Raw genomic sequence first — 12,839 nt, 5'->3', positions numbered from 1 at the left:
TCCGAAGTTCCTGGACATGCGCTAGATGCTGCTCGAGCAGCTCTAAACTTGGCCCTTACGGCGCAAGCTGACAAGTCCATTAGATGGACTGGGGCCAGATTTTACCAGAAAAAGGACAGAATAGGACCCATGCTCGCATCAAAACTTTCCCCCAGATTTTTTACGAATTCCATGCCCAAAATTAGACTAACGGTACCTTCACCATGATTCCCCAGCGCATCATGACGGCCTTCCAAGAATTTTATACAGACTTATATAAAGCAGATCACAACTTAAACCTCTCTAAAGTGGAAGAATTCCTTGAGGGATTAAACTTGCCTACATTGCATGATGATCACAGAGCGGAAATGGAGGCCCCCATTTCTGTGGGGGAGGTCGCGGAGGTTATTAAATCGTTAAAGGGGGGAACGGCGCCGGGACCAGATGGGTTCTCCACACCCTATTATAAAACTTTTTCTGAAATATTAACACCTTATCTCACAAGATTTTTTAATTCAATGATCAAGGGCTCCCCGGTAGGAAACCAACTTAACATGGCATTTATATCTGTTATTCCCAAACCAGGAAAAGATGCTAGTCAGATTGGTAACTATAGACCCATCTCCTTGATTAATAATGACTTAAAAATCTTAACCAAAGTTTTAACAAACCGATTAGCGTCGTTTATTGGACTATATGTTCATAAAGACCAAGTTGGGTTTATTCCCGGTCATCAGGGACCAGACCAAGTGAGAAGAGCAGTGGACCTCATATCGATACTACAATCAGGCTGGGCAGGAGGAAATAGACAAGAGGGCATGTTCTTATCACTGGACCTCCAGAAGGCCTTTGATTCAGTATCATGGCCATATCTATTCGCAGTATTACGCCGCTGGGGTTTTGGCCCAAATTTGATAGGGATCCTTGAAGCCCTTTATTCGAGACCCGTGGACAGAGTTAGACTCCAGGGGCTCTATTCTGACCCAATCAAGATAGCTAGGGGTACACGCCAGGGGTGCCCGTTGCCTCCCTTGATATTCGCCATAATGATAGAATCACTGGCAATCGCTATTCGTACACATCCAGATATCGGAGGGGGTACAGTGTGGTCACACCACACATAAATGCGCCTTATTTACAGACGATTTCTTGCTTTTTGTAACCTCCGCGACCTCCTCTCTCCCAGCAATATGTACTCTGTTGGACAGATTTGCGGAGATCTCAGGTCTTCGGGTAAACATGTCTAAGTCCCAGGCTCTAAATGTATCTCTCTCTAGTTCTCTAGCCTCCTTCCTACAAAACAAGTATAAATTTGACTGGAGTGATTCTTCCATTAAATATTTGGGGCTTAATATTACCTCAAAGGTCGAAAACCTCTACCAGGCGAACTACCCGCCAATGTTCCGTAAACTAGCAGCTGATCTCAGCAACTGGGGGTCTCATGAAATAGCTTGGACAGGCAGAATTAATTCCGTTAAAATGAACCTCCTACCCAGACTACTATACCTATTTCGTTCCCTTCCTATACCGGTTAAACGAGATCATCTTAACCACTTCAGCCCCGGAAGGATTTACCCCCTTCCTGACCAGAGCACTTTTTACAATTCGGCACTGCGTCGCTTTAACTGCTAATTGCGCGGTCATGCAATGCTCTACCCAAACGAAATTTGCGTCCTTTTCTTCCCACAAATAGAGCTTTCTTTTGATGGTATTTGATCACCTCTGCCGTTTTTATTTTTTGCGCTATAAACGGAAAAAGACTGAAAATTTTGAAAAAAAATGATATTTTCTACTTTTTGTTATAAAAAAAATCCAATAAACTAAATTTTAGTCATACATTTAGGCCAAAATGTATTCGGCCACATGTCTTTGGTAAAAAAAATGTCAATAAGCGTATATTTATTGGTTTGCGCAAAAGTTATAGCGTCTACAAACTAGGGTACATTTTCTGGAATTTACACAGCTTTTAGTTTATGACTGCCTATGTCATTTCTTGAGGTGCTAAAATGGCAGGGCAGTACAAACCCCCCCCAAATGACCCCATTTTGGAAAGTAGACACCCCAAGGAAATTGCTGAGAGGCATGTTGAGCCCATTGAATATTTATTTTTTTTGTCCCAAGTGATTGAATAATGACAAAAAAAAAAAAAAAAAAAAAAATTTACAAAAAGTTGTCACTAAATGATATATTGCTCACATAGGCCATGGGCATATGTGGAATTGCACCCCAAAATACATTCAGCTGCTTCTCCTGAGTACGGGGATACCACATGTGTGAGACTTTTTGGGAGCCTAGCCGCGTACGGGGCCCCGAAAACCCAGCACCACCTTCAGGATTTCTAAGGGCATACATTTTTGATTTCACTCCTCACTACCTATCACAGTTTTGAAGGCCATAAAATGCCAAGATGGCACAACCCCCCCCCCAAATGACCCCATTTTGGAAAGTAGACACCCCAAGCTATTTGCTGAGAGGCATGGTGAGTATTTTGCAGCTCTCATTTGTTTTTGAAAATGAAGAAAGACCAGAAAAAAAATTTTTTTTTTTTCTTTTTTCAATTTTCAAAACCTTGTGACAAAAAGTGAGGTCTGCAAAATACTCACTATACCTCTCAGCAAATAGCTTGGGGTGTCTACTTTCCAAAATTGGGTCATTTGGGGGGGTTTTGTGCCACCTGGGCTTTCCATGGCCTCCGAAACTGTGATAGGCAGTGAAGAGTGAAATCAAAAATTTACGGCCTTAGAAAGCCTGAAGGCGGTTCTTGGTTTTCGGGGTCCCGTACGCGGCTAGGCTCCCAAAAAGTCCCACACATGTGGTATCCCCGTACTCAGGAGAAGCAACAGAATTTATTTTGGGGTGTAATTTCACAAATCCCCATGGCATGTTTGAGCAATATAACATTTAGTGACAACTTTGTGCAAAAAAAAAAAAAAAAAAAAAAAAATTAGTCTCTTTCCCGCAACTTGTGTCACAATATAAAATATTCCATGGACTCGACATGCCTCTCAGCAAATAGCTTGGGGTGTCTACTTTCCAAAATGGGGTCATTTGGGGGGGTTTGAACTGTCCTGGCATTTTATGCACAACATTTAGAAGCTTATGTCACACATCACCCACTCTTCTAACCACTTGAAGACAAAGCCCTTTCTGACACTTTTTGATTACATGAAAAAATTATTTTTTTTTGCAAGAAAATTACTTTGAACCCCCAAACATTATATATTATTTTAAAGCAAATGCCCTACAGATTAAAATGGTGGGTGTTTCATTTTTTTTTTTCACACAGTAATTGCGCAGCGATTTTTCAAACGCATTTTTTGTGGAAAAAACACACTTTTTTAAATTTTAATGCACTAAAACACACTATATTGCCCAAATGTTTGATGAAATAAAAAAGATGATCTTAGGCCGAGTACATGGATACCAAACATGACATGCTTTACAATTGCGCACAAACGTGCAGTGGCAACAAAATTAATACATTTTTAAAAGCCTTTAAAAGCCTTTACAGGTTACCACTTTAGATTTACAGAGGAGGTCTACTGCTAAAATTACTGCCCTCGATCTGACCTTCGCGGTGATACCTCACATGCATGGTGCAATTGCTGTTTACATTTGACGCCAGACCGACGCTTGCGTTCGCCTTAGCGCGAGAGCAGGGGGGACAGGGGTGCTTTTTTTTTTTTTTTTTTTTTTTTTTTCTTTATTATTTTTTTGCTTTTTTATCTTATTTTTAAACTGTTCCTTTCATATTTTTTTTTAAATCATTTTTATTGTTATCTCAGGGAATGTAAATATCCCCTATGATAGCAATAGGTAGTGACAGGTACTCTTTTTTGAAAAAATTGGGGTCTATTAGACCCTAGATTTCTCCTCTGCCCTCAAAGCATCTGACCACACCAAGATCGGTGTGATAAAATGCTTTCCCAATTTCCCAATGGCGCTGTTTACATCCGGCGAAATCTAAGTCCTAAAATGCTCGTAGCTTCCGGTTTCTTAGGCCATAGAGATGTTTGGAGCCACTCTGGTCTCTGATCAGCTCTATGGTCAGCTGGCTGAATCACCGGCTGCATTCTCAGGTTCCCTGTTGAGACAGGAGAGCCAGAGAAAAACACGGAAGACGGTGGGGGGGGGGGGCATTCCCTCCCACTGCTTGTAAAAGCAGTCTAGAGGCTAATTAGCCACTAGGATTGCTTTTACATGAAAGCCGACCGCTGGCTGAAAAGAATGATACCAAGATGATACCTAAACCTGCAGGCATCATTCTGGTATAACCACTCAAAGTCGTGAATGGCGTACCTGAAGACAAAAAAATGGTTAACAATAAAGCACAGTAAACGGTAAAGTATAAAAAATTGCATACCTGAAAAGCAAACATGATAAAACATAATAACAATAAAACATTGCAGAATAGAATACAGTAAAAAAGAGCAGAACACCAGAGAGAGAATAGAGAGAGAGAGAACAATAAAACGACAACTATTTTTTTTTATTTTTGTTTGTGTTTTTTTTTTTTTTTTTTACACTTTTTTTTTGTAACTGTAACTTTTATAACTGTAACCGGTTCCAGGTTCGGGTCTCTCAAAATGCGATGGCATCTTGGGAGACCCTGTGAAAGTGTGCCTAGTCTGTGCAATGCTGTACCCTACGCTAATACTCAACTAGTGAATGGTAGCGTTCAAAACATTCACCAATGCAAAGACCAGGATTGTCAGGACAGGAGGGACAATAATAGCGGGTGTCACGTCTATATACGCGCTTGCTGCAGACACATCTTTTTTGGGGGGGTTCGTTGGGTAGGGGTACTCGGGAGGACATATAAATGCCTCTCATGCAGCCGTCTGCATTTGGTTGGGGATGTGAATGGGGGAAATACGGGCGCTGCAGAAGTGGTGGGTTCCCAATTAGGATTGGCGAATGCAGCAGGAAGGGCATTATGGGCACGACGGGCCTGTGTTTGTCTTTTTGGTGGCAGCGGGACACTACTTGTGCTTGCCACCTCACCAGCTTGAACTGCACTTATGGGACTCGCCACGTCACCAAGTGTTACTGCAGTGCTGGTATGACTACGACCGGGGTGTACTAGGCCGCTGGTGCTTGCCAGTTCACCAAAACGCTACAAAAAAAAGTGACAGTGATCGATCGATACTGCACTTGGGTGGGCTGGGCTGGGCCGGGCGGAGGGGCAAAACACAGGTGCTAGCAGGTATCTGGGCTGATCCCGCTAACACTGCGTTTTTGGGAACCCTAAACTGCTGGGGACGCTAGTATAGATCTGATCGGATCAGATATTGATCCGATCAGATACTATACCACTAAGGGAGGTGTATGGTGCGTGCGTGGGTGTTAGTGCTACTGGCGCTAATCTGACGCTGCCTGGGGCTGGTGCTTGCCAGTTCACCAAAATGCTACCAAAAAAACTGTTAGCGATCGCAGGGATCAGGCCTGACTCTGCGAACGCTGCAGTTATGCGTTTAGTGTTTTGTAAGTGACAGTGATCGATCGATACTGCACTTGGGTGGGCTGGGCGGAGGGGCAAAACGCAGGTGCTAGCAGGTATCTGGGCTGATCCCGCTAACACTGCGTTTTTGGGAACCCTAAACTGCTGGGGACGCTAGTATAGATCTGATCGGATCAGATATTGATGTGTTCAGATACTATACCACTAAGGGAGGTGTACGGTGCGTGCGTGGGTGTTCGCGGTACTGGCGCTAATCTGACGCTGCCTGGGGCGACGCATATCACCGCCGGGCGATCAGGTGGCTAAACCTTTATTCGGTAATAAACGGCGGGTGCCCTGACACTAAAAAAAATAAACGAACTAACCAGCGTCACCCGTAACAGTTATACGGTGATCAGTGGTGAAAGGGTTAACTAGGGGGCCATCAAGGGGTTAAAACATTTATTAGGTAGTATATGGGGGTCCCTGTCGCTATAAAACGCTGACGGCGAACCTAAATATTTACGTTCCTAACTAGCGTCACCAGCGACACTAATACAGCGATCAGAAAAATGATTGCTTAGCGACACTGGTGACAGGGGGTGATCAAGGGGTTAAAACTTTATTAGGGGGGGTTAGGGGGGTACCCTAGACCTACAGGGGGCTAATACTAACTGTCTTACCACTGCTAACTGTCACAAACTGACACTATGCAGTAATCAGGAAAAAAACAAAACAAAACAAAAAAACCTGCTTGGTGTCAGTTTGTGACAGGGGGGGGGGGGTGATTGGGGGGGGATCGGGGGGCGATCGGGGGGGGATCGGGGGTGTTTAGTGTGCCTGGCATGTTCTACTGTGTTGTGTGTGTGTTGGTGCACTTACATGTCTTCTCTCCTCGGTGCTGGAACGGAAACTGGCCAGCCGAGGAGAGATGACATCACATCCTCTGCCTCTGTGTACTATACAGAGACAGGGGATGTTTCTCATTGGCTGGGAGCGATCGCGAGGGGGGGGCCACGATCGGATGGTCTCCCCCTCGTCTCTCATCGCTTCCAACCAAATGCCGACCGCCGATGGCACCGGGGGGGGGTCCGATCGGACCCCCCGCCCGCGGGAAGGCAATCACGTACCAGGTACGTGATTTTGCCTGCCCGTGCCGCTCTGCTCACGTATATATGCGTGAGGCGGTCGGCAAGTGGTTAAAGCCTTTCAGAGTAAAATCACCAAATTCATATGGCACAAGAAAGGTCCTCGCCTTTCGACCCGCAATCTTTTTAATCTTCCCTTACAGGGGGGTTTGGGACTTCCGAATCTCTTATGGTATTACCAGGTAGCACAGTTAGCACAATTATCTACCATATATCTCAAAAAGGAGAAACCAGACTGGATAGCTATAGAGCGACAAGCAGTACCTATGTTTACTCTTGATTATTTGTTATGGTGCCCCCCCAAATGTAGACCCCCCATCCTTTCTCCAATCCTCTCACATTCACTCTCCATGTGGGATGTGCTCAGAAAACTTCCCTCCCTGGTCTCTGAGTTCCAACCACTAGCTCATTTATTCCGAAACCCTCTTTTCCAGCGGGGCATGGACATTGGAGCGTTCAAGTGGTGGCTGGACAGGGGTGTGTGCCGCGTTGGGAATTTCTTCTCCTGCACGGGTCCACTACCCCTTAAACACTTTGAGAAGGAACTAGACATCCCTAGTTCAGAAAGGTTCAGATTTCACCAGATTTCTAGCTTCATTTATTCTATATGGAAAAACAAACCCAACCCTCCAAGATTTACGGATTATGAACGATGGTGTGGTCAAGACATGGAGCTGAGGGGAGGGATTTCCGTAAACTTTGCGTCACTAGCCACTAATCTAAACAAACTACCCTATATGATTGCATGGGAAAAGGACCTCCAAACCACCTGGGAATTGGAGGACTGGCACAAATACTATTCCTACTCGCTCAAAGGCATTTACAATACCTCTCTCTTGGAAGCCAATATCAAACTCTTTACGAGATGGTACCTGGTGCCGACTAGATTGGCCTCCATGTTCCCCTCCACATCACTTTTATGCTTCAGGGGATGTCAAAGCGTGGGTTCCATGATCCACATCTGGTGGGAATGCCCAAAACTTCGTGGGTTTTGGAACAAAGTCTTTCACATTATCCGTACTGTTACGGGTTGTGCTATCCCTCAAATGCCAGCATTAGCTCCACAAAGCTTGTATTACAATTATAAAAGGAGGCAATATTACATTCTCTCTTATTGGACTTGGTGATAAACTTATTTCCCCCCAACTAATATTGGCCCTTTGAGGACATTGCAGAAGTAATGAATATTTATTTGCTTATTTTATCTTATGAGCGTCTATTTTATGTGCACAATTATGCCATTTATTGTATAGTATTACACAATTTATTCATCTTATATCACCCATTCTATTTTCATATCAATTTATTATATTTTTTGACACTTGACAGTGCAACATCATCACTTTTATTTAAAAAGAATTGTGGGACACTGAAGGCCTTTGGATAATTACAAATATGGTTATTATATATTTTGTTTCATATTTTTGGATGAATATGATCACACTAGTGTCAGCTACTAGTGGAAGACACTGCATAGTACATGGAAAAACAGTTTATATGCGCTTACACTAATTCTTTTTGAAGGCGACCATGTCCTAAATTACACCTGGTAATGTATGTGGTAGAACATATGATTATAGCTGGGTGGTTTTCAGACACTGGCAATACTGTAAAAAGTGGTACACATCTAAGCAAGGTTTGTGAATCACTGCATCAGAAAATTGCCCTGTGTCTTGTCTAACAATTTAAAAGCTTTGGTCAGCTGTTGTATTAGATTACTACATGTGGTTCAGATAGGAACAAATGTACTTATAATAAAAGTGAAAGGAATGTTTTGGATGGAAAAATTCAATTTTCTGAAGAAAAACAAAACAAAACATCCAAAGTAGTGCAGCAGATTGGTAATTTCTATTGTTCCACATCTGAAATATCCCTGAGCTGTTATGCATATTAACTTTGCAAAAGAAAGGAAACCTCAAGGGCAATACATTTACAGTGTTGTACAGTTAAAAATATGCAAATACTTACAGATTGTAAAAAATATATTAACACAAATCTAGCTATTTTTATGGATAATTACTTGCAACCCAAGTAGTCATGCCTCGGCGTTTAGAGCTTCATATGAAAAGCCAAATCAATTCTCTCACCTGTCCTTGCTCCTGACTTTGTCCATGGATTTTTATGGGAGCCAATGGAGGCCACAGACTGTCAATCAAACTGAAGAGTCCCGGAGCCCTGCAAATATCTGTAGATATTATATCACAACACATTTTTTACACTAACAAATTATAGTTGTCCATAGATTTTTAGAGGCAGCTCAGATGTACAGGAAAGAACCAACCATCTGGTTCAAACTCAGTCATAATGCACAAGTAGTCCATGTGTTCATATTTATACAATGGAATAGGGGAAAAAAAGGAGGCACATGCAGGCATTGTGGTCACTCACTTTTTTTTTGTGCAAAACTAAAGCAGACTGACAAGGTTTTCTAACCTGTATGATCGTGTTTTTTAACAAGATCTTTTGGACAGCAATGGGTGCCTAATATATGAAAAATAATCATATGAAAAATCATTGTGTGTGTTTATATAAAAAGACCAGTTTTGTTATTACTCCCATATATCCATCTTCCTAGGGACCAGAGAGTACTGTATAGTAGAGCTGCACGATTAATCGTCAAGAATTGTTATCGCATATTTTTCCCCATTGCGATCTTGAGAAAAGTGTTTCACGATTCTTTCCATGCAAAGAATTCTCTCTGCTCTTCTGAAGCCACAGCCATCAAAAGAAAGGAAGAAAAAAAAAATGGGCAGTCTGCCAAGAATCACAGAACATTCTTTAGTGCCGGTTCACACTAGACGTGGCACGACTTGCAGGTCGCCTCACCGAGGCGACCTGCACACGACTGCCGGGGCGACTTGCAAGACGACTTCTGTATAGAAGTCTATGCAAGTCGCCCCCAAATTAGTACAGGAACCTTTCTTCTAAGTCGGAGCGACTTGCGTCGCTCCGATTAGAACGGTTCCATTGTACAGAACGGGAGGCGACTTGTCAGGCGGCTAGGTCGCCTGACAAGTCGCCCCCGTGTGAACCGGCCCTTAGCAGTTGAACTTAAGTATAAACATTGTAACAATTTGTCAAATGAATAGACTTGAGGAATAGACTAGTCATGAGGAACTAAACCTTTTTCTAACATTTGTTGGTTTCAAGTTAAAATCATTTTTTTTTTTTTTTGCTAGAAAATTACTTAGAACCCCCAAACATTATATATATATATATGTTTTTAGTAGAGACCCTAGAGAATAAAATGGTGATCGTTGCAATATTTTATGTCACACTGTATTTGCGCAGAGGTCTTTCAAATGCAATTTTTTTGGAAACAATTACTTTAGTGAAAAAAAAAAAAAACCTAACCAGTAAAGTTAGCCCAATTTTTTTATATAATGTGAAAGATTTTACGTTGTGACAATCGTGAGAGGATCGTGATCTTTTTATTCTAAGCAAAAAAAATTGTGATTCTCATTTTGGCCACAATCGTGCAGCTCTACTGTATAGTAGTGGGAATGTGGTGATGTGACAGCGATTTTACAATTGTTGCAGTTTAGGTTTGCTGGAGTTTTAGGTGAAAGTTTAATCATGAACATAAACGTTAAAGTCCATTGACAAAAACATGTCTATATGGTGACAATGCCGCAGTAATTTTACTGTAGAATGGACAGTGCTTTCACTGTGCTGAAGGAAGTTGGAAATCAATAAATCTACTTACATTATTAATATTATACAGGATTTATATAGTGCCAACAGTTTGTGCTGCATTTTACAACATAAGGGCTGACAGTACAGTTACAATACAGGAGGAATTAGAGGGCCTTGCTCGTTAGAGCTTATTTACATGATCAAAGTCTAATAAAGTTGTTACAGAGCAAACATATAAACAATAAATGCTGTGTGATTACTACGGACTTCTACAAACAGGTTGTTATTTTCTTTTACAATACTGTAGTTGTGCTGTAATATATAGGGAAGCAAATGACCACCAATGCCTCTGCTTTGTTCAATTAAAGAGGAACTGCATTCTGCTCACACAATTTGTAATAAAAACATCTTTGCCATTCTGAAGCTTCCCTCCAACCACTTTGCATATTATTTTATATATACAGTGATTCTGTACTTGCCAAATATGCTGCAGAAATCTCCCTCTACAGAGTCTGGCTGCAGCCATTTTAACTGTGAGCAGCTGAAGCTGCTGCCTGTTCACTTCCTGGATTTACACAGAGGCACACCTCCAGCTCTGCAGTTCTCATTGGCCCTGTTATGACTCATCCCCCTCCCTTCCTGGCAAACTCTCACAAGAGTGAGAGAGAGAGCTGTGCATGATGTCATAAGCCTAGGCTTATTACCAGATAAGAAACAGGAAGTGGACTGTATAAGGTATTCACTGGCAGAAAAAAAAGTATTTTACTATCTAAAGTTAAAACAACAACAAGGGCAGAAGATTTAATAGAAAGATGAAAAAAATTCTGTGGTCCGCTTTAACCAACTCACACTGCTACACCCTCTCTCCGATTGCTTAACTTGAATTTGGGGTAGTCATACTAATCACCCCTCAGGAGCCCATCAATTTTATCAGTCCAGCGCACACTTTTCTCAATAATACTAAGCCCTGATGTAGGGCCCTACAAAGAGACCATTTGAACCCTTGAAATGCTTTAGACCTTTTAGACCAAGTGAAAACAGAGGGAGGGAAAAAGCCTAAAAAATCAAAACTAATGCAGTCACCACATCAAATGACTGATAAGCTGCAATATATTACATTTTTGGTTATATTATTGCTTACATACCAACGTTAATCAAAAACATGGTATATACTGTATCTACATAGATATAATCAAGGAATTGATTTTTAAAATTATTAATATTAAATAGTTTGCATATTTAGGTATGTATTTTTCTACACATGATAACATATCAATATAAATATGTTATATATTTGGTATGTCAGGGTCATGGCTTTCTTTATTTGCCATAGAATGGATGATACAACTGGCTCATTTTACCGCATTTTTTTATAGGAATAATATTACAGGTAGGGAAAAAACTAAAGGGAGCAATATTCAATAAGGCCTGATTCACACCAGATTCCTGTGTGTTCCCCTACAGTGGGATTTGGTAGCCTATTCATTTGAATGGGCTGCAAATATAGTTACATACATAGTAGGTAAGGTTGAAAGACACAAGTCCAACCTATGTGTGTGATTATGTGTCAGTATTACATTATATATCCCTGTATGTTGCGGTCATTCAGGTGCTTATCTAATAGTTTCTTGAAGCTATCGATGCTCCCTGCTGAGACCACCGCCTGTGGAAGGGAATTCCACATCCTTGCCGCTCTTACAGTAAAGAACCCTCTACGTAGTTTAAGGTTAAACCTCTTTTCTTCTAATTTTAATGAGTGGCCGCGAGTCTTGTTAAACTCTCTTCTGCGAAAAAGTTTTATTTCTATTGTAGGGTCACCAGTACGGTATTTGTATATCGAAATCATATCCCCTCTCAAGCGTCTCTTCTCCAGAGAGAATAAGTTCAGTGCTCGCAACTTTTCCTCATAACTAAGATCCTCCAGACCCTTTATTAGCTTTGTTGCCCTTCTTTGTCCATTTCCAGTACATCCTTCCTGAGGATTGGTGCCCAGAACTGGACAGCATACTCCAGGTGCGGCCGGACCAGAGTCTTGTAGAGTGGGAGAATTATCGTTTTATCTCTGGAGTTGAATCCCTTTTTAATGCATGCCAATATTCTGTTTGCTTTGTTAGCAAAAGCTTGGCATTACATGGCATTGCTGAGCCTATCATCTACTAGGACCCCCAGGTCCTTTTCCATCCTAGATTCCCTCAGAGGTTCTCCTCCCAGTGTATAGATTGCATTCATATTTTTGCCACCCAAATGCATTATTTTACATTTTTCTACATTGAACCTCATTTGCCATGTAGTTGCCCACCCCATTAGTTTGTTCAGATCTTTTTGCAAGATTTCCACATCCTGCGGAGAAGTTATTGCCCTGCTTAGCTTAGTATCGTCTGCAAATACAGAGATTGAACTGTTTATCCCATCCTCCAGGTTGTTTATGAAAAAATTAAATAGGATTGGTCCCAGCACAGAACCCTGGGGAACCCCACTACCCACCCCTGACCATTCCGAGTACTCCCCATTTATCACCACCCTCTGAACTCGCCCTTGTAGCCAGTTTTCAGTCCATGTATTTACCCTATGGTCCATGCCAACGGACCTTATTTTGTACAGTAAACGTTTATGGGGAACTGTGTCAAATGCTTTTG

At 41.8% G+C, this 12,839-nt stretch overlaps 1 protein-coding gene across 2 annotated transcripts in view; it reads right to left on the bottom strand.

The window, feature by feature from the left end:
* SPIDR (scaffold protein involved in DNA repair) overlaps positions 1 to 12,839 on the bottom strand; it is a 1,065,859-nt gene that overhangs the window by 123,938 nt on the left and 929,082 nt on the right. For both annotated transcript variants that reach the window (XM_073631564.1, XM_073631565.1), the window contains one exon: positions 8,655 to 8,742. In XM_073631564.1, coding sequence (XP_073487665.1) covers positions 8,655 to 8,742 — 88 coding nt within the window. The remainder of the gene's footprint in view (positions 1 to 8,654; positions 8,743 to 12,839) is intronic.

This window comes from Aquarana catesbeiana, linkage group LG05 (genome assembly GCF_042186555.1).
Source record: "Aquarana catesbeiana isolate 2022-GZ linkage group LG05, ASM4218655v1, whole genome shotgun sequence".
In the NCBI taxonomy this organism is placed as follows: Eukaryota; Metazoa; Chordata; class Amphibia; order Anura; family Ranidae; genus Aquarana; species Aquarana catesbeiana.
This window is presented reverse-complemented; position numbering and strand designations above follow the sequence as displayed.